This window comes from Spermophilus citellus (genome assembly GCF_964194105.1).
Source record: "Spermophilus citellus genome assembly, chromosome: 4".
NCBI classification, from domain to species: Eukaryota; Metazoa; Chordata; class Mammalia; order Rodentia; family Sciuridae; genus Spermophilus; species Spermophilus citellus.
The window spans coordinates 215,271,661-215,298,269 of record NC_138185.1 but is presented as its reverse complement, the minus strand read 5'-3'; the positions used below and the strand labels follow the sequence as shown (position 1 = coordinate 215,298,269).

The window sequence follows — 26,609 nt, the reverse complement described above, 5'->3', positions numbered from 1 at the left end:
ATACCACAGGCCCAAGGGGAGGTATGGATATTCTTCTTGTTTGTCCATGTCCCTTCTAAGCCAGTGCTCCTCCCTGTTAAGTCGAGCTCCTTTGAAATATATGCCTCTAGACTAGGCTATATGTGTCCTTTTGGAGTCATCCCTGAGCTGCCTCTGTTTTCACTGGAGATTTAAGGATTCATGTATATCCCCCCACCTTCAATTTCTTATATCATTTTTAGTGATTTTTTATATCAGTAATCAATCTGACCACCTTCTTTCTTAAAAGATCATTGTCTTCACTTTCTCTTTGCCATTATTGATAACCATAACCATTGTCAAGTCCCAGTTATAAAAGCATCCTGTTCTTTGACTACCACCTCCTGTCTTTAGGCCATGTTTTCTCTGTTTTTCGCATTCTAACAATTCTTTAAATTCTACCATGGGACCCAGACATCCCCTTAAACTATTACTTTCTTTTTTACCCTGCTTATTTTCTATGATCCATCAATATTTTTTACTTCTCTTCATTCTTCAATTTCTTTCCCTTTCTCCCTCCCATTATAATTTTAGTGACTAAAATCTGAACTCCACTTATAATCCTATTTTGGCCTTGGCCATTCCTGTATCACAGCAACAGAACATGGTTAAAAAAATAACATAAAATATGTTGATTGGTCTTGTGATTACAGGTCTTGTGATTATTAATGTTCCCTTGATGTGCTGCCTGAACTGCTTGTTGTATTTCCTTAGTAAATTCATGTACCATTCTCCAAGATGATTATGTCATAGCTTATCTATTTAAACCTTTGGCCACTTCCAGCTTCCTTCCTTCCATCTTGCTTATGGAAGAGCATGGAAGCAATTAAAATTGAACTTTATTGTCCACCAGCAAATTTGCCAGCTTGTTTATATCTGCTTATGTTTGAGCCTCTTAAAATAGATGAACTGTCTCCTGCATCCAAACTAGACCAACCCCTCTATGTGATTGGATACCAGCTCTTCCTACTTAAGATGCCCCTGCTCTTATCTCTCCATTGTCTTGGGTGATTATTTCTTTCCCCTTTTTAAATTTAGTTTTATTTTATTCCTATCAGTGGAGAAATAGCTCTTTATCTCCATTGATTAAAAAGGAAAAGCATCTCTTAATTCCACAGAACTCTGGCTGCTTCCCATTTTAAATTTTCCTCTTGAACTCATTCCTAGTGTGTTGTCTCCTATTCTTGAACTCATTCTAGACTTGCTGCCAAAACCAGTATGTCACTGAAAAACCTTTCTCAGTCTCACCAGTGACCTCCGTTGCCACTGCTGGTATTCAATTCTCAGTCTTCTTTTTATTTGAGGGTGTAGTTGGTTATACCCTTTTATAAACACAACAAAACAAACATTTTAAAAAATCAGACAAAATATAAAACAAATGACACCTGCCTTATGTACCCTTCACACAGCTTTAAGAGTTGTTATAGCCTTTTATTTGTACCTTGTCTGCTTCTTTCCACTGTTTATTTTGGAGCAAATACTGGGTATTTTATTATTTTTCTATAAAGTATTTTCTTAATAAGTTTTTTAAAAATGAAAACTAAAAAAATAGCCAAAATAACTGTATTCACATCTTAAAAAATTTAATCACAGTGCTTTTAAAAACATCAAATACCCTGTGAGTATTCAAATCTCTAGTCTCTCTGGTTGTCTTATGTGTTCACAGTTCAGTCTGGTTTGAAATAGAATTGTACTGGGTTGGTATATTTCCTGAATCTAACTGTAGGATTCCTCTCCTCTTCATTTTTTCCTGTATTAGTTTATTTATTTTATGGGGTAGAGGACGAGTCATTTGTCCTACTTCTCAAGTTCTGGATTTTGCTCATTGAACCTCTCTTTTTCGTGTCCCTGGATATTCTGTTGCTGGTCTTCAGATCAGTAGACTTGATCCAATTCAGGTTGATTTTGGGAGTAGATAGAGAGATTTCACAGATGATGTGGCTCTTGATAGTTGTTCTTTTGTGATCTTCACCATTAGTGATTAATGCCTAGATCCGTTTTTCACTGAAGGTTGTAAAATGGTGATATTAGAATCCTGTCATTCCTTCATTTATTAGCTGGGATACTTCTATACCTCATTTATTTCATAAATAAAATACTTCCTCTCCTCATTTATTTCATAGTTTATATAGAAGAGGAAGAATAAATATTTTTTTCCCCTCAGTCTTTTGGATGTGTGTGTGTGTGTGTGTTTGAACTCGTGGCTTTGCACATAATAAGCATGTGCGCTGTTACTGACTGAACACCTCTGTCCTTTTGTCAGTTTTTAAAACAAATTGGTTTTGTGTGTCCTCCAAAGGTGACCAATTAATTTTTTCTTTTTTAAAAACTAAAGCACCATTATAAATTAATCAGTTAAAATGTAGTTCACGTTTCAGTCCTTTGTAAATATTATTCATATTAACATTCAAATTGTACCATCATTGACCAGTGGGAACATTTTGGAGTTTACTCCCAAGTGTCTGACATGACAATTGGTCATGACCATTGGTCATGTCAGACACTTGGGAGTAAACTTTCTTGTTTAACAGGATGTTTCAGGATTATCTGTGCATTTCCTGCCTTCATTTCTCCAAGGATACCTGGAGCCTTTCAGTAATGATAATTACAGATCACAATCTGAGCATGCGGGCATGCTTCTTATGACTAGGTTGGACATCTTGTTGTCATTTAGATTTGCATTTATGATTACAGTGTTTTTCCTTGTTTGGTTTTATATACTTGGGTATCTTGTCTTTTAGGCCTAAACCCTTGGTTCCTTGTCATGTCTTGCCTTCTTGAAACACCCTGCTCCTGGTTTCCAGGCCCCCATGCTCTGGTTTTCCTCAGGTCTCATAGGCTGCTGCTTTCAGATTCCTTTTATGGATCTTCTCATTTCCAATCTGTAACTGTTGAAGTGATCCAGGGTACAGTTCTTGGACAGCTTCTTAATTATGATTCTGTCAACTCTAAGATATGTATTCTAACAGTTCCCAAACTTTTTAACCTAGATACCTGCTCTGAACACCAAACTCCTAATTTTGACATTTTTACCTGGAAGTCCAGAAAGCAGTTCATGTTAATTCACAAAAAAACTGATTTTTTTTTAACTGTCCATACATGATGTCTCTCAAGTTTTCCATTTCAGTGAAAAATCATTCTTATACTCTGGTTCCTATATATTGATAAAGCTGCTGGAGTGTTATTTTTAAAAATATAATGCATATTATATCCCACACTCACTCTTTACCATTCAGTGGCTTCCCAACACACTTAGAATAAAATTTAAAATTTTGGATAAAATCCAAGAACTCTACTACTTTACCTGAATGAGGCAGAGTGACTACTTTTAATGACATGCTCCATGGAATACCAAGGTGAGCTGGCATATTTATTCTAGGATCTAGAAACAATTTCAGTTTTACTGGCAGAAAATGTGTTAAGCCATGTGAACTGTGAATATACTTGTTCTTGTAAAGTTAAATGTACTAGTTTGAGTTTTACATGAATAATTCTTTTGAACTTTGATTCATTCTTTTTTTTTTTTTTAAGAGAGAATTTTTTTTTAATTTTTTATTGATTATTTAAAGCATTACATAGCTCATGATATATCATCTTTCATACATTAGACTCAAATTGTGTTTTGAACTCCCATTTTCACCCCAAATATAGATTGCAGAATCACATCTGTTACATATTCACATTTTTACATAATGCCATATTAGTGTCTGTTGTATTCTGCTACCTTTCCTAACCCCTACTATCCCCCCTCCCCTCCCCTCCCCTCCCATCTTCCCTCTCTATCTCCCCTGCTGTTGTTCAATTAAGAGAGAATTTTTAATATTTACTTTTTAGTTTTCGGCGGACACAACATCTTTGTTTGTATGTGGTGCTGAGGATCGAACCCGGGCCACACGCATGCCAGGCAAGCGCGCTGCCGCTTGAGCCACATCCCCAGCCCTAATTTTTATTTTTTTTATTAGTTGTTCAAGACAATACAATGATCTTGAATATCATACATTCGATTCAAATAGGGTATGAATTCTCATTTTTCCACGTGTACAGTTTGCAGGATCACATTGGTTATACATCCATGTGTATACATACAGCAATCCTAGTGTCAGTTGTATTCTGCTGCCCTCCCTATCCCCCCTCTCCTCCCCTCCCCTCCCCTCCCTATTGTCTATCCATACTACTGTGACACTTATCTCTCTTTCTCTTTTTTTTCTCTTCCCTTCCCCCTCACACCATTGTATATGTATTTTGTGAACCCATAAGGGTCTCCTTCCGTCTTTACATGCATTTCCCCTTCTCCCTCTCTTTCCCTCCCTCCTCTTTTCCTTATTTCTTGGTAATCTTCTTCTCATGCTCTTCCTTCCTACTCTGTTTTGAGTCACCTCCTTTATATCAGCAAAGACATTCGGCATTTGTTTTTTAGGGATTGGCTAACTTCGCTTAGCATAATTTGCTCTAGTGCCATCCATTTCCCTATAAATGCCATGATTTTGTTAGTTTTTACTGCTGAGTAATATTCAATTGTGTATAAATGCCACATTTTTTAATCCATTCATCTGTTGAAGGGCATCTGGGTTGGTTCCACAGTCTAGCTATTGTGAATTGTGCTGCTATGAACCTTGACGTAGCTGTGTCCCTGTAGTATGCTCTTTTTAGGTCTTTTGGGTATAGTCTGAGAAGGAGAATTGCTGGGTCAAATGGTGGTTCCGTTCCTAGCTTTCCACGGAATCTCCATACTGCTCTCCAAATTGGCTGCACCAGTTTGCAGTCCCACTAGCAATTCAGGAGTGTACCTTTTTCTCCACATCCTCACCAGCACTTGTTATTGTTTGACTTCATAATGGCTGCCTTTCTTACTGGAGTGAGATGGTATCTTAGAGTGGTTTTAATTTGCACATCTCTGATAGCTAGAGATGGTGAGCATTTTTTCATGTACTTGTTGATTGCTTGTATATCTTCCTCTGTGAAGTGTCTGTTTAGATCTTTGGCCCATTTGTTGATTGGGTTATTTGTTTTTTTGTTGTTTAACTTTTTGAGTTCTTTGTATACTTTGGAGATTAGCGCTTTATCTGAAGTGTGAGGGGTAAAAATTTGTTCCTAGGATGTAGGGTCCCTATTTACCTCACTTATTATTTCTCTTGCTGAGAAAAAACTTTTTAGCTTGAATATGTCCCATTTGTTGATTCTTGATTTTAACTCTTGTGCTATAGGTGTCCTATTAAGGAATTTGGAGCCCGATCCCACAAGATGGAGATTAGGGCCACCTTTTTCTTCTATTAGATGCAGAGTCTCTGATTTGATTCCTAGTTCTTTTATCCATTTTGAGTTAACTTTTGTACATGGTGAGAGAAAGGGATTCAGTTTCATTTTGTTGCATATGGATTTCCAATTTTCCCAGCACCATTTGTTGAAGATGCTATCCTTTCTTCAGATTCATTCTTAATATTCACAAAGGATATCCAATAATAATCAACAAAGTTTAAGAGAATTTATGGTAGAAAAACTTTAAATCAATTAGATTTAGGTCTAGCCTACCTGTATTCAGTTTCTGTGTGGAACATCCAGATGGAAAAGCCCTGGCCTCCTGGCTCATATTCATAAAAAATTATATTGGAGAGTGTAACTCCTTCCAAACAGAAGCTACATGTTTGTCATTTTGGCTAGATTTTATATTAACTTTCTACCTCCCGTTTTCAGTTAGAAGGGATGAGTGTGGGTTATGGTGGCCAACAGCTGTTTGCACCTGTGACTACATTACCCGTTGTTATACACATTATCTTACTGTGTCTTCACATCAGTTTGGAGTAAGGTTCTGGTATGATCTGATCAAGAATTGAAGAAATCAAGACAGATTGGTAACATGATTGACCAACACCATGCAAGTGGGAGGTAGAAGATCTGAGATTGACCCTACATGGTCCAATTCTAAATCCTTCGTTCTTCCCCACTCCTTTAGTGAACTGCTTCTCTGTTCCCATTTAGTGAGTAGTCTGTTGTGTCAAGTTCTGTATCAGTAGGGCTTTAATAAACACTGTTCCCCTTGTTTCTCGTAGTCACTCTGGAAGATAACTATTTTAGTGTTGTAGGTAGGGAAAACGAGGCTCAGAGACTTTAAGTAATTTGTCCTGGATGAATACATGTAAGAATCATCATTTGATCCCAGGTCTTTCTGCATCTTCAGCTTGGTTCCCTCATCCCCCCATAATATGCTGCCTCTCTGTTATCATTTAAAGTCAGTTCTGAATCTCTTTCTAGTTGTTTTAGTTTATTTTTGCCTTTTTTTAGGTTATTCTATATTTGTTGTTAAGGGTGATCTACCAGATTGTGAAGCTGACCAGCTTCTGCAGATGATAAGGGTCCAACAGATGCACCGACCAAAACTTATTGGAGAAGAATTAGCACAACTAAAAGAACAAAGGTAAAAATTAGCTTATAGTATAGAAGATATAATAGTATTTCATTACAGGAATTAAACTTCCATGCTTGCATTTAATGTGTGGTGTTTTACAGGGTCTCTTTTTTAGGCTTTTCATTTTACTTTTAAATTTTGATTGATGGATTGATTGTGCTGGGGATTGAACCAGGTTCCAAGCATGTGTCCTACCACTGAGCTACACCCTAGCCCTCATGTTTTCTTTATAAGAGACAGAGTCTCATTGTGTTGTCCAGGTTGGCCTCAAATTTGCCATCCTCCTGCCTCAACCTCCTGGGTAGCTGGGACTATAGGTATGTGGCATTGCACCTGGCTAGGATTTAGTCTTGTTTTGTTTTGTTTTGTTTTTGTGGTGCTGGAGATTGAACGCAGGGCCCTGTACATGCAAGGCAAGTGCTCTACCAACTGAGCTATATCTCAGTCCTATTTTAGCAGAGTTTATTGAATCAGTTTGAACAAATTCTTTGAATTACTTAAGTGTATTAACTTAGGTGCACATTACAATACCATCTTCATATTACTAGAGCTTATCTGACAGAAAACTTATTTGTACTTAAAATCTTCAGTTTGCAAATGCCTTTGTATTATGTCTAAAATTAAAGACTAGGGCAGCAGTTATTATGATTGCTTTTGTTCTTCAGAGTCCTTAGAACAGACCTGGAACGGGTTTTAGAAGCAAATGATGGATCAGGAATGTTAGATGAAGATGAGGAGGATTTGCAGAGGGCTCTGGCACTAAGTCGCCAGGAAATTGACATGGAAGATGAAGAAGCAGATCTCCGCAGGGCTATTCAGCTCAGTATGCAAGGTATAAATATTGTAATGTGTACCTTATTTTTGAAGAATTGATTCAGATTATTCTTAGTTTTCCTGGAAATTAGTGTATTGTTACTAGGAGTTCTTAAACAGTTACTGCAGAAGCTATGCACAGTCAGCTTTTCTTTTAGATTTCTTGTAACATATATCACTTTTACAACTTATATTAGAACTGTTATTAGTTACATTTAGGAAATGTAATTATATTTTAATTTATTTTTTATTTTATTTGATTATTAAACTGTACTAAAAAACAGTAAATTTAGGGTAATCTTTGTAGGCGTCAGATGACCCTTATCCAAACCAGTTCCTTCAGAAATGTATGCATTGGATGTGACAGAAGGACTGGACAGAGAATATAAATTGATTTGACAAAAATTTAACACTTATTGACTATGCAACTTTAAGCTTAATTGTGCTTTTTAATGGGCCCACTTCTTTAGTGATATAAATCCATCAACAAAGAAGAGCAAAGATCTGTTCCCTCAGGAATGTAGGCATAGAAAAACGCTGACATAGCTCAAAGTGTTTAACTTAAGTGTGAAGTGGTTTATTTTTGTTGTTTTGTTTTAATTTCACTCATACAAATTGGTTTCTACTGTCTAATGAAATCACTCATCAACTGAATTCCTTAGTAGTCTAACTATACTTGCGATTCCATTTATACAAAATTGTTTCTATCCTGAACGTCTCATGCCTCCCAGCATACCACTGAATACTCCATTTGGTGTACAGTACCAGTTTTTACTAGTCGAGCCCTGTTGGCTTAGCCTAGTAATCTGAGTTGTATTTATATAATTCATTTCTCTTACCAGTTTACAGGTTGATAAAATCTCTGTTGTAATACCAGATATTGTGGTAGAGGAGTATCGAGAATGGATTTGTCTTAGGATCATTTGCCTAATGATCTACACCTTCAAGACATGGGTTGGAGGAACACGGTGTCTTGAAGGTGTGGGTTCATTTTTAATAAATTAAAGAGAGCATACACGTGTGATGTTAGTGACTTCTCATACCAGGTTGCTTTTTGGACTTTATTCTCAGAACTGTTGCATTGCATGTGGGTGTCAGCTTTGAATGTGATAGACGTAAATTAGATTTGGTGTGCCTTAGTCCATGAGACTTTCACAGCCCTTCTGATACTTTCAAAATCTTAAAAGCTTGTTCAGATAAAAATAAACATCATCTCTTGAATTGTTGAATAAAACAATTGCTTTTTGCTCTTTTATTTTGTTTTTAGGTAGTTCCAGAAATATATCTCAAGATATTCCCCAGACATCAGGTACGAATCTTACTTCAGAAGAGCTGCGGAAAAGAAGAGAAGCCTACTTTGAAAAGTAAAGTAGTTGGTACAAATTAAAGTTGCATATTTAATATTTGCTTTGGCTATTTTGTCTGTTTGTAAATGTCTGGTTACCGCCTGAGGTTTGTGTATATTTAAATGTACTTAAAAATTTTTACAGCAAATAAAATACAAAATGAATGTAGTTTTAGGGAAAAACTTTGCCACAATACAGGATAAATTTTAAATGAAATAAAGTGAAAGAACATTGTAAAACTTTGTTAATCAAAGGAAAATAGAATTAGGCAAGGGAAGAACAATGCCTGTTGATCCTGTGTGTGCAGAATTCTTCACTAGTTAATAAGAAAAACAGCACTGGAGGCAGGGAGCGCACTTCCAGATAGAGGTAGTGATTCATGGTCCTGCTCACTGCCACTTTAGATGGGGCCTGCAGGCCTGTCAGCCTCAGAGACATGGAAGCAAACAGCAAATCTCAATCTTCAATGCCTAAAACCTTATTTTGTGCATAGCTTTATAAAGTGCTCGCAAAAGAAAATTTCACCCTATAAAAATATCTTCCTTCTCAATAATTATCATTCTCAATTCTTCTCTTTTTCCTTTTTTAAAGGAGAAATAAAATCTGTCTTAAGGACTACAAGATCTCTAATAGATATTCAGATCCTCAGATCCGGGTCCAATCCAAAGACCAGTGACTGAATCTGGTCTATTAGTTACTGTATTTCATCAATTTGAAAGTACACATATACCTACTTTTCTACATCTCTGAAATGAGAAGCATCTTAAAATTATAATTGGCAGTATTTAGTGATAACTAAAATAATGGAGCATTTTGCATCTGTTGGTATAATGAAGATAATATTTACTTTTTCTGTTTTCTGTTTTTTTAAGTCACAACTCAGAAGTATATGAAGGAAAGTTCTGATCAGCTGACATCCTGTTAATGTGAGATATTTCTAGTCTTTATTCAGTGATATAGTGCTTTTCACATTTTAATTATAAAATTAATTTTTAATTTTCATAAACTTCAGATTTATACATATATGGTGAAACTAGCATAATGAACCCATTTATTCAGATTTAACAAATATTAGCACATGACCAACCTCATTATTTTATGCTCCCAGCTCTCAGTTCTTTCCTATTCTTCTGTCCCCAGGCTTGGAGTATTTTGTCATCATATTATTTAATTTATATTATCTAGTTCATAAATTTAAAATGTCTCTAAAAAATATGTAGCTAAATGCTGTTGTCACAAAATAATCATCACATAATTAATAATTCTATATCATCAAATATCTAGTGTTAAAAATAACGTAAAATTACTTAAGTGGATGAAACTAATATTCTAGAAAATTTATTTTAAGAAATTCCAAAATTAAAAGAAAGTATATTCCCACCGTCTTTCAATAACCAATATCAGTATTTGGGCACATTGTTTTCTGGTCACATAAAGACATACATACTATATGTTAAAACATTTTCCCATGACAGTAATATTCACTAGAGTGCATGATGTTTCATAAAGTGAATGAGTATATCATAATTTATTTATAAACCTTTTAGTTTTTGCTGTTAGGACTTTGGGTGTAGTGAACAATCCTTGTACTGACTCTGCTTCTTTCTCATCCTTTCCTCTAATTATTCTGAGGATGTCAGATACTGGATTAGTGTATGAGATCATTTTTAAGGTTAAGTCCTCAGTACAGATTTCTAAATAAAGTGTTTTTCAGAATAGTTCTCAAATGATACTTCTACCATGTTTATTTCAGACCTTTTTTCTTTTGTCCAGAATCAGATGATCCAAATAGCTATACTTTTTTTTTGGTACCAGGGATTGAATCCAGGGCACTTAACCACTGAGCTACTTCTCCAGACCTTCTGATTAAAATAATAATAATAATAATAATAATAATAATAATTTTTTAAATGAAAGTTCCTGTGTGTGTGTGTGTGTGTGTATATGTATGTATGTATGTGTATATATATATATATATATATATATATATATATATATATATATATTGTTTTTTAGATGTTGATGAACCTTAACTTTATATGTGGTACTGAGAATTGAACCCAGTGCCTCAACACAGGCTAGGCAAGCGCTCTACCACTGAGATATGACCCCAGCGCCCAAGACCTGTTTATTTTCTATTTAGTCACAGGGGCTTATAAAGTTGCTCAGGGCCTCGCTAAGTTGCTGAGGTGGCTTTGAACTCATTTTCCTCTTGCCTCAGCCTCCCAAGCTGCTGGGATTACAGGCAAGCAACACCTCACCCAGTTCTTTGTAGACATACCTTATAGAAAAGCTACAAAATTCACAGTACACCTAAGAAAACGAAAACATTTCAAGTATAAAAATAAACCCATCTTTTATTTACATTTCACTTTTTTTTTAGACTTTTTTTGGATTAAAAATGTGAAACTATCCATCAACTTTTCTTTTAATAGTAGTGAAGATAACTTAGTAATGGCTAATTATAACAAGCAAAATTCAAAAGTAATAACTAGGTTTTTTTTTTTTTTTTTTTTTTTTTTTTAAGTAAAACAGACAGTTTGGTCAACCTTGCACCCTTTTTAAAACTTTCAGGTGGGGCTGGGGATGTGGCTCAAGCGGTAGCGCGCTCGCCTGGTATGCGTGCTGGGGTTCGATCCTCAGCACCACATACAAACAAAGATGTTGTGTCCGCCAAAAACTAAAAAATAAATATTAAAAATTCTCTCTCTCTCTCTCTCTCCTCTCTCACTCTCTCTTTAAAAAAAAAAAAAACTTTCAGGTATTGGTGTGCCTCCTTCTAATTGGAGGATAGTACATTGAGGATTAAAGATGGTTGTCAGCTTTAGCCTTTGTCCTCTGCCTCCTGGTTTAACTTTGAAAATACTAGTGAGAACTTTAAATGTTAGAGAATATTTTCACATAGTCACATGTTGCTGAGTTTAAGAGTTGAACTTTTTGATGTTTGTTTTTAACATTGGCTAGCATTCAGAACTTTATAAAATAACTTCAAGAACTGAGAAACTAATATTTGCCTTTCACTAAAATTCCTAATTACTTATCCTGGATGGGTTCTTATCTCTGTAGCTCAGGGCACTTGCTCAAAGCTCATCAAGCTAACTGTTCTCTTTCAATCTCCCTAAACTGATACTGGTGCTAACTTGTTATTCATAAAGTTTTATAGGGTTCCCCACTTCCGGTTATATATTTGAAGCTTCATAATTAGTATAGTAACCACAGTACTTGTGCATAAAGCATACTATAAGATTTCTTTCTTATGTAAAAAATACCGTTAAAAATCTACCTACTACAAATTTGTAGTTTAAGATTTGCTAAATAATATTTTCATAGCCAGGACATTTTTTCCAGCAGTAATTTCTAAATTACTTGTCAGAAAAACCCCAAGCAAAATTCTACTATATCAGCCATGTCACTATAAAATCTGCTTTAACTTGTGTGTTATGAGGATCAGATTAAGCAGTGGGTATAAACTGTTTTGTAAACTGTATTTTATTACTAATGTGTTCTCCAGGTATAGTTTGCAACAATGCAGATTTTTTTCTGTTGCCTAAAGGCAGTTTCCATACAAGGAAGGACACAAATATTATTTCCATGGCCATAGTTTGCAGTGACATTTTTTCTTTCCCTCAGTTGACAGAGCCAGCTGAGATTTTGTTTTGGAAAAAACAAATGAATTGGTTTTGGATTGAGGGCATGGATAAGAGGGGGTGCAGTAGACCTCCCCCGGGGTGGAGCTGAGAACCAGGACTGAGCCTTAGGTGGGTGGGTCTCTTGTTCCCTGTATTCCTCTGTATAGGTGTCTCCCTTGTAGGCTCCACCACAGCTACAGGAGAGGGAAGGCTGGGAAGGGACTTGGGGAGGCTGGGAAGAGACTTGAGAAGGCAGAGGACTTCGTCACTAGCTTCTCATTATAGGTCTCAGTCTTTTCCCCAACCATGGCTTTGGTGTAGCTGAAGGACCTGGACCCCCTACCAGAGGTGGAGCTGGACTGGAAGGCACTCAGCCCCATCATAAGGAGACTCACGTTCTGCATCCAGGACCAGTATCACATTCATAAGCTCCTGTACTCACACAGTTGTCATGTCATGTCTTGCTTGGCCTGCCATAGGGTAGTCCCAGCTAGCTGGCTTGGCCTTGGCACCCTTACTGTCCATCTCCCTACCTTGTTGTCCAGCACCAGCAGGGGCAGCCTCCAGGTATATCCTCTGACATTTGAAGGCCTCACTTTTTGCCCAGAGGTGGCTGATGTTGAAGTTCATCTCAGAGATCAGCAAGCTGTTTCATTGTGGCCTTGTTCTGAGTGAGGACCTTGCGATGATGCTGTCCATGTCCAGGGAGTGCTGGGCTTCACGGACAGCACCACAGAGATGCATTTTCCGATCTTCTTTTCATATGGCTACCTGAGGAAGTTGATCTCATCAGTCAGTCCTTCCAGATGAGACTCCAGCTGTATCTTGTTCTTAGAATCCTCATCCCCATCCTTCCTGATGAGGACACCGGTTCTCCATCTCTGCATGCTTATAGATCTTATTCTCATACTTATTCTTGAAGTCCTCCACCTTCTCTGCATACCGCCGAGCTCTGCCTCCAGCTTCAACTTCTCCAGGCCCATTGACTCCAGCTGCTATTGAAGATTGTCAGTGTGGCTCTTAAACATGTTGTCCATGTCACTCTGAGCTATCTTCTGCTGCTGCAGGAGGCTTCACATGGTCTCCAGCATTTTTTGCTCCAGGAACCATACATTATCAATGAAGGCAGCAAATTTGTTGGGAGTTTTGATCTATTTCTCTTCCTGAATATGCATGGCCTGGATGTTGGGATCCATCTCCAGTTCGAGGGGCCTCAGCACTCTGTGGTCCACTGTGATGTTTGTGATGCCCCCCCATATCACCAACCTTGCCATGGCCATTGGCTAGACCTCTGCCAGCACACAGTCTGCCCCAGAAGCTGCTCCTGCTGCCCACCCAGGAGAAGCTGGAAGAGTTGATATGCATACCAGGTACACTCATGTATGTGTAAGTGGCTACTGGAGGCCCTGGAGCCACAGGTGGACACTGAGTAGGACTTCTGGGTCACCCTGATGGACATGGTGAAGGCTGGAGTGAAGGCATACAGGCTGAAGATGAGATTTGTGAATCTGAGCAGCTCTTTCAGATAGTCTGCGGTGGCTTTTCTGAGCCATCACTTCAGTGGCATGGCATAATTTGACAGGATTCAATTTAAGAAGCAGAAACTATTAGGGGTGTTTAAATAGAGTAGTATTCAATACAGAAATTAGTGGCGTAAAGTCTTAGGAAAAGTGGGAGGTGTGGTATTCTAGGCCTCCAAAATACCACAGTCCACCTCTGGCAATATTTGCAACTCCTACCCTGTTGGGACGATGGCAAATCAGGATTTTTGTCGGAGGAGGATACCAGGGTTTGAACTCAGGGGCACTTGACCACTGAGCTACATCCCTAGCCCTATTTTGTATTTTATTAGAGACAGGGTCTCACTGAGTTGCTTAGTACCTTGCTAAATTGCTGAGGCTGGCTTTGAACCCATGCTCCTCCTGCCTTGGCCTCCTGAGCTACTGGGATTACAGGCGTGCACCACGGTGCCTGGCCCAATTAAGGATATTGAGTTTAAGAACACAGTGTTACAGCTGTGATCCCAGGGTCAGGAAGCCACTGCTGCACCTACCTGGACCTGGGAGCATGAACTCTGGCCTCCACAGTGACAGCCATGTAACAGGATTCAGGGACTGTATCTCCATAACTTTGCTTACCAGCAGAGAGCAGCCAAGATAGCAGGAAGATGGCTGTACCTCATTTCTGCCTTTATAATCTCATACGAAGGCTTAATTTGTAACCAGGATCCTATCTGTAAAGGAGTGTTGGTCTTTTGGGTTTTAGCTTGGTGGCCTCTGTAATACTAAAGCCACATTAGAATGCACAGTGGGAATGGATGCTGAGTGCTGTTTGAACATGTTCCATCTCCGTGTCTTCGAGGCTGAAAGGTGTCAAGACTGTTTCAAAGTTGGCAGTTGTTTTTCTTCTCATTGTTTATCAATTAAAAGTAGAATAACTCCATAAATATGTGCATTTATTAATGTCATTAATATTAATTTAAAAATAAGAAGTAGGATAAAGGTTATCCCTCTGAAGTTGCTGTCTGTCCTATCACTCTCTTGCGTTCCGACATTCATTCTTGAGTAGAAGAGAGAAGGCGTGGAAGTTATCTGATGTGCCAGAAATTCCCGAGAAGTCTGTCTCATGTCATGGCTCAGAACCAGGACATGCTAGTGGAGCATGCTACCCACGCATGCACCATTAGCTATGAACATCGGCAGGTCATACACCTGTGCTGCATCAGCATTTTATCTCAGGCCATCAGGAAGAAATCGAGTTATCACTGGTGGAATTTCCTTTGTTGCTCACATTTAAAATTCAAGATTGAGAGGCACACCAGGGGAAAAAAAATATGCCATTCTATTAATAGTGTTGCTGATAGTTTTAAAATTCTGTTTCCTTTTTAAATATGACTTCAGATTCTCAGCCATTTATAAAATATATGTTTTTTTAGTATTCTGTGTATGTGTTTTTACATATGAAATAATTTCAGACATACATAAAAGCTGAAATAGTACACAGGGCTCCTTATCCCTTCAGTTCCCTACACCCAGATTTTCCAGCTGTTGACCTTTCTGAACCATTTGGGAAAAACTTGCATTATTTCTCATTTTGTCTCAATGCTTCAGTGTGTATTTTCTAAATACAAGGAAACACTCCTACTACCTATTGCCTGTTTGTTGGAGATAGGATCTCACAGTGTTGCCCAGGCTGGTCTCAAACTGCTGGCCTCAAGGGATCCTCCTTCCTGCCTCAGCTTCCCAAATAGCTGGGACTGAGGTGTGTGCCACTCCACCCAGTTTCAGTCCTATAACTGGCATGTTTCCATGTTAAAACATATGGATTTTATGACATTGTTTTTACTTTAAAAATACAGAAGAACTTATTGCAATACAGTCTACTACTGAAAGCTTGATAATATATGTTTTATAGTTGTTTTCGTGTCTTTAATTCATCAAGTACCTGATAAATGTTCACTATGTGACAGACACAGTGTTAGGCACTAGAGAAATAGATAAACGGGACTAGGTTTGTATTCTTGCTAGTTTATTCCCCAAGAAAGAAACTAAAGAGAAGAATATCAGATGGTAGTAAGTTTATACTGAGGATTAAAATGAAGTAATGAAAATAAACAAAATGAAGTAATGAGAGAACACCAGGTGGCTACTTCAGGTGGGTGTTTAAAGGCATCTTTGGAGATGTTTAAACTCAGAAAGACCTGAAGGATAAGAAGGGAAAAGATCATGTTAATTTACATGCTAATGCGAGGTGATTTCTCAGAGTCCCTTTTCAGTGACTTCAAACAATATTAAGGATCTGTAAACCAATACTCATTTGCATAAGAATAACTACCAGTGAATCTTGTATGATAAGTTATTTTGTGGTGGACGTACCTATCTCTTAATTGGTCTGATAAATTCAAATTTTATATCTAGGTTTCCTAGTATGAATACTTAATTATCAGACCAGTTATTCTTGCTGCATTTTGTGATGTTCATGACAGTGATTATTTTTTGATTTATGGAACAGTTTTTCATGTGAAAGATTTTCTCCTGTTTATTTGGTTTTAGATCATTATTTAATACACATTCACTTTCAAATGTTTCAGGCAACAGCAGCAGCAGCAGCAGCAGCAGCAGCAAGTAGATCCACCAGGACAGGTCTCACATCCATGTGAAAGGCCAACCACAAGTTCAGGAGCACGTGGGAGTGATCGAGGTTTGGATCTCTGATTAGTAGTCATCACATTTTTACTTGCATGCTCTATTTGATACACAAACTCCATGTGATTTTGTTAATAACTTCATTTATTTTTATGTGGTCCTGAGGTTCAAACTCAGTGCCTCACAAGTGCTAGGCAAGTCCTCTACCACTGAGCCACAACCCCAGCCCTCCATGTGATTTTTGCTTCATATGTTCTCTTTCCTCTTTAGTCCTGTTAAAACTGTTAATTGAACTTGTACTCTAAATTTCCCTGGTCTATAGAGTAGGCAGAGTAGAGTACTCAAAGAATATTTGGTTTTAAAATTATAAACATAGTACATGCAACTTCACAGTAATTAGTATATTCTCCAAAAACTCCTCAGAGATAGTGAATATTAATAGATGGAAAATAAGTATAGTTTATTACCTAGAAAACTAAAAAACATTTGAGTGTAATCCAGAGATCAGCAGGCTTAATAGTTCTTAAACATTGGTCAAATGTTGGTAGTAGAAGTTGAATGAAAAGGAAGCTGTATCTGACAAAGGATTTGTAAGGTGAACCTGCAGAGAACTCTCAAAACTATACAGTAAGAAAATAACTCAAATAAATAGATGAAGAATTTGAAAACACATTTCACCAAATAATACAGTGGTAAGCAGAAATGGTCAGTATCACTAGTCACTAGAGAAAGGCACAATAAAACAGAAGCTACATGTTTGTCATTTTGGCTAGATTTTATATTAACTTTCTACCTCCCGTTTTCAGTTAGAAGGGATGAGTGTGGGTTATGGTGGCCAACAGCTGTTTGCACCTGTGACTACATTACCCGTTGTTATACACATTATCTTACTGTGTCTTCACATCAGTTTGGAGTAAGGTTCTGGTATGATCTGATCAAGAATTGAAGAAATCAAGACAGATTATACAAAATAAGGCTGGGGATGTGGCTCAGTGGCCGTGTACGCCTGAGTTCAATCCCCAGTACCAAAAACAAAACAAAACAGAACAAAAAAACCCCACAATGAGATAATGTGACATAACTGTAAGAATGGTTTGTGGCTGGGGTTGTGGCTCAGTGGTAGAATGCTTGCCTAGCATGTGTGAGGCACTGGGTTTGATCCTTAGCACCATATAAAAATAAATAAAATAAAGGTCGTGTCCATCTACAACTAAAAAAAAATTTTAAAAAAATCGAAAGAATGACTTTATGAACAAATAAAGCAAATGATATTAAATACTGGCAAGGCTCAGAGCAACTGGGACTATTAGTGGGAATGTAAAATGTTTTCCATGCTTTGGAAAACAGTGTGGCATTTTTTATATACTTAAATGGTATAACTTAACCATGTGACCCAGGAGTCTTAACACCTAGCTATGTAATCAAAAGAGAGAAAACTTACACAAAAACTTACAAGTGGTTGTATATAGCAGCTGGATTCATTGTGGCCCTAAATTGGAAGCTGCCTACAGGTGGCCTTCATGTGGAGAATGGGTGCTCACATAGATGTATCCAAACAACTGAAGACTAAAAGGAATGAACTTGTGCTTTTTCTCATTCCTCCTGCTGTGTGAAGTGAAGAACCTGGATACTTGTGTAAAACAAACAAGAACTTCAAAAGCAGAGAAGAGACAGTTGGTTAGGGACCTCAGGATCAGAGAGTAACATGGTCATGAATGGTCTGGATTTTCTGTTTTGCCTCAGATATGCTGAACTTGGTGCAGTGAAGCCACAGGCACAGACCAAGAGAAAAGCCCCCCAGAAGCTGCTATCTATAGCCAAAAGTGAATGCTAATCAGACAGAACAATAGAAATTACCTCTTCAGCCAGGCGTGGTGGTGCATACCTGTAATGCCAGTGATTTGGGAGGCTGAAGCGGGATGATCAGAAGTTCAAAGCCAGCCTCAGCAAGTTAGCAAGGCCCTAAGCTGTCTCAAAATTTTAAGAAAAGGGCTGGGTATGTGGCTCAGCGTTTTAGTGCTCCTAGGTTCAATTCCCAGTAGCAGAAAAGAAGAGAAGAGATTACCTATTCTGAGCAACACAGAGAAAACAGACTGGAAAAAATGGACAGAGCATTAGAGATCTGTGGCACACTAACAAAAGACCTAACATTAGTATCATGGGAGAGAAAGAGGGTGAAGATGAAAAAGTTTCTGTAGAAATGATGGTTGAAAATTTCCAAAATTTGACAAAGACAGAACACTAGAAATTGAAGAAGCTGAATGAACTTTACATAAGATAAACCCCCCAAATTTATACCATGACGTGTCATGAGAAATCATGGAGGCCAGAAAGAAGTAGACAACATTCTTCCAAGTACTGAAAGAAAAACTATACACAAATTCTATAGCCAGTGAAATATCCTTCAGGAATAAAGGGGAAGTGAAGATATTTTTGCCTCCAGTAGACTGTCAAGTTCAGAAAATAAGTAATAAAGAAATATCAGGAAGGAAAAATAGAGAATGGCAGACACAATAGACTTTCTCCTCCTCTTATATTTTCTAAATTATGCTTAATGATTGATACAAGAATTATAATAATTGATTTGGTTTTCAGTGATATAAAGAAAATATTTGGGGGCTGGGATTGTGGCTCAGTGGTAGAGCGAGAGTGCTCGCCTTGCACGTGAAAGACCCTGGGTTCGAGCCTCAACACCACATAAAAATAAACAAACAAAATAAAGATATTGTGTCCATGTATAACTAAAAAAATATTTAAAAAAAAAGAAAATATTTGAAGGCAATTATATGTTACAAATGAGGGAGGGTCAAGGGATAGAAAGAGAAGGGAGCTTTCTACATTTACTTTTAACTGGCCCAGCCAATTTTGGAATATAATTTGACCATTTTTTAAAACACTGAATATACACTGATGATATGACCCAGCATTTACATTCCTGGGCATTAATTCAGAAATGGAAATTTATGTCCAAACAAAAACCTGTACACAAATGTTCATTGCAACTTTGACATAATAAAAACTGGAAATAACCAACATGTCCTACATGGGTGAATGGCTAAGCATAGTGTATCTATACCATGGAATATAATCCCAAAGTCAAAAAGAAACCAACTGCAGCGACTTAAAGGAATCTCTCAGGAGCATTGTGCTGAGTGTGGAAAAAAAAAATCTACAAAGGTCTCCAACTGTATGATTCCATTTGCACAACATTCCAAAAAGCACAAATATATGGATATAGAGAACGAATTAGAGGTTGCCAACAATTAGGGAGAGGGTAGAAAAGGGATAAGGGTGACTATAAAGCATTGGCAGGAAGGAGTTCTTTGTGGTACTGGAGTGGTTCCATGTCTTTTGGTCATTTCGTTTTGCAGTACTGGGGATCAAACTCAGGGCCTTATGCATGCTAGGCAAGTGTGCTCTTCCATGGGCTACCCTGGGCCCCCCAAGTCTGTTTTCCTGATTATGGTGGTGATGGTTACATGCATTCATATGTGGAATGTAATGTCATGTAGAACTACATACAGTGCACTAATATCAATATCTGGATTGGGCTTTTTTTTTTTTTTTTTTTTTTTAGTACTGGAATTGAACCAAAGGGATGTGAGCCACATCCCAGCCTGTTATAATTTTTTTTTTTTAATTTTGAAACAGGTTCTCACTAAGTTGCTGAGGCTGACCTTGAAGTTATGATCCTCCTGTCTTAGCCTCCCGATCCCCTAGGATTACAGGCATGCACCACCATGTCTGGCTGAGCTTTAGTTCTATAAAATGTAACTTGGGTGAAGTTGGGCTGAAGGGTACATAACTATGTAATTTTGCAACTTTCTGTGAATTGACAATTATTTCAAAATCAAATTTTTCCAGATAGTATGAATTGTTGATACACAGAATAAATCTTAAATGCATTATGCTTAGTAAATATAGCCATATTCAAAAGGCCAAATATTTACTGTATACTTCTATTCATATGACTTGGAGGAAGTGATAAGGTTAAACAACAAAGAACATATCAGTGGTTGCCTGGGATTAGGGGTTAGGGATTGGGGATTGACCACAAAGAGGGATCACTAAGGAATTTTTGGAGGCAGTGAAACAGGTGTGTATCTTGATTGGTAGTGTTAATTAAACAGCTCCATGCATCTATCAGAGATTTAAAACTGCAGGACTGGTGGTGCACACCTGTAATCCCAGCAACTTGGGAGGCTGAGACAAGAGGATTGCAAGTTTGAGGTCTGCCTCAGCAATTTAGCAAGACTGTTCAAAATAAAAATTATTTTAAAAGGCGAGGGCTAGAGGTATAGCACTTGTGGGTTAAATCCCCAGTGCTGCAACTAATGAACCAGCTGTGTGTACTGGTATCTTAGGTGCAAGTAAGTCAAAATATCTGTGTTCTTCTTGGTTAACAAATGTATATTTGTAGCCCTTTCATGGGATAGAATTCAAGTTGTTGTTTATAAAAAAAAAAAAAAAGGAGAAAACTGCCTTCCTGAATAGAAATCTAGAATAGCAATGTTTATGGATATCACAAATAAAGAATTCAATTCTTTAAAAAAAAAAAAATCCCCAGTGCTACCAAGAAAAAAAAATTGTAAAACTAAGTAAGTGTGAATTTTACTTTATATGAATTAAAAAGACAAAAAAAAAAAAAAAAAAAAAAGAGAGAGAAACTAGGGTTTAAACAGAAGTACATTCCCTAAGAGTTCATCTTTTGATGACCAAGAATTTTCTAGAAATTTTTAAGAAATGTATGTGTTTTATTTTCCCACAGGTGATTCCATGAGTGAAGAAGACATGCTTCAGGCAGCTGTGACCATGTCCTTAGAAACTGTTAAAAATAATATGAAAACAGAAGGAAAAAAATAATACCTTTAAAAAAAATCATCTAGATATTCACACTTTCCAACCTTGTCCTGTGTGGTTACAGCATAGGGTCCATCTTGGTAATGTGTCAAAGAGCAATGTTCATCAGAGGAAATAAGACCTTTAGGTGGTTTGCAAACACAATGAGGAGAAAGTGAAAAAATGCATCAGTTGAAGCACTAAATAATGATCCTCCAAAGACTAGCCCAAAAGCTAGTCAGCAATTAAAAAATTTAAAATGGTTTTCTAAATGTTTCTTTTTCTCTTTGTGTGTGCAATATCTAACATGTCTAAAATTAGTATATTTTTTCTTGACTCTTTTTATAGACCAAACTAACTTGCTCTTGCCACTGAACTTGTTCCATGTGATTTTGTTCTCCTTTTCTCTGTTGGGTTGTAAGTAATTTGGCTGTCTTTCATCATCTGATAACTGGTTTTATTTCTCATGAACCAAATTAACCTTTCAGGAAAATGTCTGTCTGCCTCAATGACGGTATTAGTTCTGGAAGGATAAACCTTTCTCTCACACCTAATTGTATTGTGCAGTGGATGTTTTCTCCGGTTATTTTCTTGGTTCACAATTTTTCTGCTAGCTAGATTTTATTATTTTTCTACAACTCTTTTGAAAGATGGTTATCTTTTCTGAGGTTTTGTTTTTTAAGCTCTCTATGATGGGATCATTATTTTATGACTTCGGTGCATTCCTAAATTCTGAAATCGGCTCTACACAGTATTTGAGAATAAATGAGCATTAAAAAAAATGTGTGAGCACATGCTTTCTCAGATGCTTTATGAATGTCTTTTCAATTATGGCAGAACTTTTACAGCTTTGTTGTAATCTCTTTCTCCTGCGCCTTATTTCCTTTTTCTCCAGTTGGGAAATGTCGAAAGCATAGTGTGCAGGCACATTTCCCTGTGTTACGAGGCTTAACATATGTACCCACTATGAATGTATGATAGAGAAAAATCTGGCCTTCAATTTTAGTAATAGTTTATTTTAATTTTTCTTTTGTGATGGAGCTTTATGTTGTATTTACAATTGAATCATGGAATGTAGATGTCTGCTTCACATTTTTTAGGTAGGTAAGCTTGCCAGAGATGGTAATATGGAACATGAAATAGTTTACTAATGAAAATATATTTAAATTTATACTGTGATTTGACATTGCATCATGTTTAAATAGCTTTAGAGTTACTGAAGTCACAGTACTTAATGAGTCTGTAAATAAGAAAGTTCTTAGTTTTGATAAACATTGGGATGCACAGAGAGTTTCTTGCTGGATCAATATAGTGGTGTGATTTTGGTGAAAATTAACCATGTCTCACCTGGTGCAGTGGCGCAAGCCTGTTACTCTAGCAACTTGGGAGACTGAGGCAGGAGAATCACAAGTTGAGACCAGTCTTGGTAATTTAGCAAGGTCCTGCCTCAGAATGAAAAAATAAAAAGGCTGAGGATGTGGTTCAGTGGTAGAGTGCCCCTGGGGTCAATCCCCAGTGCCCCAAAACAAAAAGAAAACTTTACCATGTCTCTCTTAATGGGTGTCTGTCATCTGCTCCCCACCCCTTTTTGAAGCCCTTTTGAATGTTGAATTATTCATAAGCTAAAATTCAAGAAGAAATTTCAGCTGATAACTTAGAAAAGTAAAGTATGGCATGTTGTACCACTGGTTTGTGGCTGCACACATTTTATCAGGGAAAGCTCTTTGAGCTACGATTATTGCTAACTGAAAAGAGATGAAAAATATCTTTATTTATGATTATGAAATAGCTTTTTCTTAGGACAGATTTTTTTAGTCATTTTCTGAAGTTTCCTTGACACAATATTAGACAGTTTTATTTTAAAATCTGAAGTTTTAACTATTGAAAATGTTACAGAATTATAAGACTTCAGAAATGCAAGGGATGTTAGAGCTCAAAGACTCCCTCAAAATGCACAAAGCTAAACATTTTAAGACCAAACATTTATGTAATTATCCCCCAGTGTTCTAGCTATATTTTCCACAGATATTTGGCCTTTACTTTTTCTCTTTGAAAAGTTGCATTAAACTTTTCAGAGTGAATTGATAAACTACTTAAAAGTAAAAAACCAACAAAGTTTTAGCTTTATAGAGTTTATTAAGTTTATGCATTACATGCCTTAAAGCACTTACAAAAGTATGGCATGTCAACCTTTATTTGTTTATTAGGGACATTTTAAAACAGCAGAGCACACACACTGGATGTGTTTGTTTAGTTTCTTGTGAAATTGTCATATTTGGCAGGCAGAGCCAGAATCACCAGTCAATTGCCATCTTATTTGGATTGACCTAAATTTATCTGAATGATTAGATTTATCTTAATTGATGAGCCACTGTGAAAATATGCCAGTGCTTATAACAGTAGCATAAAAAAAAATTGTTATGGAACTGCCACTTCCAGTAAACCACCTGCAAAAAAGTCAGGAGCAAGCAAATTCATAGTAACTGTCCTGCTAAGAGAGTTATAAAGATTTCCATTCTGTTTTATCAATTGGGAACATCTTAATGTTTAATATTTAAACTATTGGTATCATTTTTCTAATGTATAATTTGTATTACCAAGATTAAATATGTATAGTGGTGATGCTAATATTTTAAGTAAAATTTAAGCAAACTTTGGGAAATAACACTCATAATTTTAGGTATTGTGGATTTACTAAGGGATTATTTGTTTTAAGTATTCAGAGTAGCTAACCTCTGATCCAAAACCATCAATATGCTTTTTATAGTAAATAACATACAAATATTCAGGAATATAAATTGTCTGAAACGGTTGCTGCAGGTGAACTCTAAATTCTAAGATTTTGGCCAAATTATTACAATTCACAGAAGATTTAAGAGGTGCTTTTTTTTTTAACTTGATTTTCTTAATTGAAGTTTTATTCATGATGCCAAAGTTAATGAGTAGTTACGATTCATCTAATAGCAAGTTGAATAAAATAAAGTTTATTCCAGTCAGAGCCTAAATCACATTTTCAGTTCTACATGTTTGATAGTATTTTTGAATCACACTAGTGCCAAGAGTTACTAAATTCTTAAAACTGATCATTGGACCTGTGCAAATTCAAATATCAATTCAGTGCATAATCAAAATGTGGTAATTTAAAAATCTTAAGTTGGAAAAATTTTGCTATTTTAAGTTATTAGGAGGATTCCCAGCTAGGGATGTGGCTCGATGGTAGAGTGATTTCCCAAGATGTATGAGGCCCTGGGTTAAATCCCACCATCTTTAAAAAAAAAAAAGTTACTAGGAGGATTTAATAATTAATATTGAGACCGCCTATTAAAAATGCTATCTGTGGAGGTCAGTAAAGCTCAGTGGTAAAGCCCTTGCCTGGAACACTCCAAGCCCTGATGTGTCACTCCTTTTCCTTCCCCCCCCCAAAAAAAAAAAAAAAACCCATTTTATCTTTAATTGGAAAGGCTTCAGGCCAGTATTTTCTAAGTGAATTCTTTGTTGTCTCTGAATTCTAGCAAGTATAGAGAATAAGATATATGTGACCCTAATTAGGAAAAAAAATTATCATTTAAGCAGTGTAAATAATTTTTCACTTTTTCCTATTCAAAATAAAACCTTTTCTTCATTCCTAGTTCCTTTATAACCATCTTTTGTTAATGAACTGACTTTTGTATTATTTTTTTAAAGTCTTATTAATAATAAAAAACTTTTGTTCTATTCTTTCATGAATAAAAAGATGATTGGCATGGTTAGTTTGTTCCTGAATTTTGATTCTTTTAAGAATATTTCTGCTGTTTTTATTTTTTCCAAAATGGTCTGGCATTTTAATTATTAATGCTAGTAATGTAACTTCTAAATTTATGGTAATTGGTATGTTTAATAAGTGTATTGATACATTTTAATACTGGATTCATAGACAAAGTGGGAAGCAGGAAGTATTAGTGAGATGTGTGTGAAAACTCCTGATTTGTTTAGGCATCTTTCAGTTGTCTCTTGCATAGTTTAAAGTTGAATGTTTCCTGGGATATTTTTAATGTTTTTTTTTTTTTGAAAGAAGAAATCATAACATTTAAACGTGGTTACCTAATTTCTGCAACACTGGACTAATATGAATAAGTTTTTTAAAATTACTGTTCTGTATAAATATTTGGAATTCAAGTTTAAAAAAACATGTGAAACAAAAGGCATTGTCTTTTGGCCATGATACAAGTGCACTATGGCAGTGCTGTTTGCTCAGGACCCAGCTCTGCAGCCCCTCTGTGTGTGCCCCTCTCTTGTAGAGTTGTTTGCCGTTACTCCACACACAGGCCTTCCTCTGGTCCTTCCAAGCCGGGCTTCCAAAGCACTGTTGAACGCTAAGGATTCTATTATTGATGTGGATATTCGATGAGTTGTATTTTAAATATCAAAGACTATTAAATAAAGAGAATGTTTGCTTTTTTATTTCTTTCTCTGCGTTTATTTTAAGTTCATAGTCTTGCTATTCAAAGTATGGTTGGAGGGCCAGTAGCATCTGTTTCACCTGAGAGCTTTTCTGAAATGCAGTTTCAGGCCGCACTCAGCCCTGAATCAGAACTGAGCATTGGAAAGCTCCACAGCTCTGTGTTCTTGCCCCACTTCAGTGACAGATGCAGCAGACCAGGGAGCCCACTGATATTCCTGCCACAGGTTCCATTATTGCCTGTGCCTCCAATCTTTTCCAAAAGAAGTCCACATTTTTATTTGAGATGATTTTTAAATGCTTGTGTAATTGTTCTTTAGGCTTGACAAAGGGCATTGGTAATTTTTATTTTTATGCTGGGGATTGAACCCAGGGACTCATGTATGCTAGGCCAGTGCTGTGCCATTGGCCACATCCGTAGCCCCAAGCAACAATTTCTGTGTGCTGTTTTTCTTAATTTTACACAACTCCACACTGGAATCCAAATATAGTAACAGTTGTGAGCCACATAACAATGTTTCAGTCAAAGAAGGACACCAGTCATTTTTCATTCCTTTTTATTGTGGTAAAATACAGATAACAAAATGTACCATCTTAACTATTTTGAGGGTACATTTTAGTGGTAATAAGTACATTCATAATTGGTGCACCCATCACTACCCATCCCACTGCCAGAACTGTCTTCATCTTGTAAAACTGAAACTGTACTGTGACACTGTAACTATGGAGCTTAACCCCTAGGTTCCCCATAATGTCCTCTGCCCCTTCCCCAGCCCCTGACAACTGCCATTCTATTTGTCTTTATGATTTGACTACTATAAGAGCCTCATAAAAAAATCATGCAGTATTTGTCTTTGTGTACTGAGCTCACTAAACAGCATAATATCCACAAGATTTACCCATTTGCGGGGGCTGGGGTTGTGGCTCAGTGGTAGAGCGTTTGCCTAGCATATGTGAGGCACTGGGTTTGATCCTCAG

The 26,609-nt window shown here is 36.8% G+C and overlaps 1 protein-coding gene across 1 annotated transcript in view; it reads left to right on the top strand.

The window, feature by feature from the left end:
* The window catches only part of ATXN3 (ataxin 3), a 41,764-nt gene extending 16,138 nt beyond the window's left edge, over positions 1 to 25,626 (top strand). The window contains exons 7-11 of the mRNA XM_081290176.1: positions 6,298 to 6,430; positions 7,087 to 7,253; positions 8,502 to 8,598; positions 16,300 to 16,409; positions 21,123 to 25,626. Coding sequence (XP_081146302.1) covers positions 6,298 to 6,430; positions 7,087 to 7,253; positions 8,502 to 8,598; positions 16,300 to 16,409; positions 21,123 to 21,217 — 602 coding nt within the window. The 3' untranslated portion in view covers positions 21,218 to 25,626. The remainder of the gene's footprint in view (positions 1 to 6,297; positions 6,431 to 7,086; positions 7,254 to 8,501; positions 8,599 to 16,299; positions 16,410 to 21,122) is intronic.
* Positions 25,627 to 26,609: the final 983 nt, after the last annotated feature.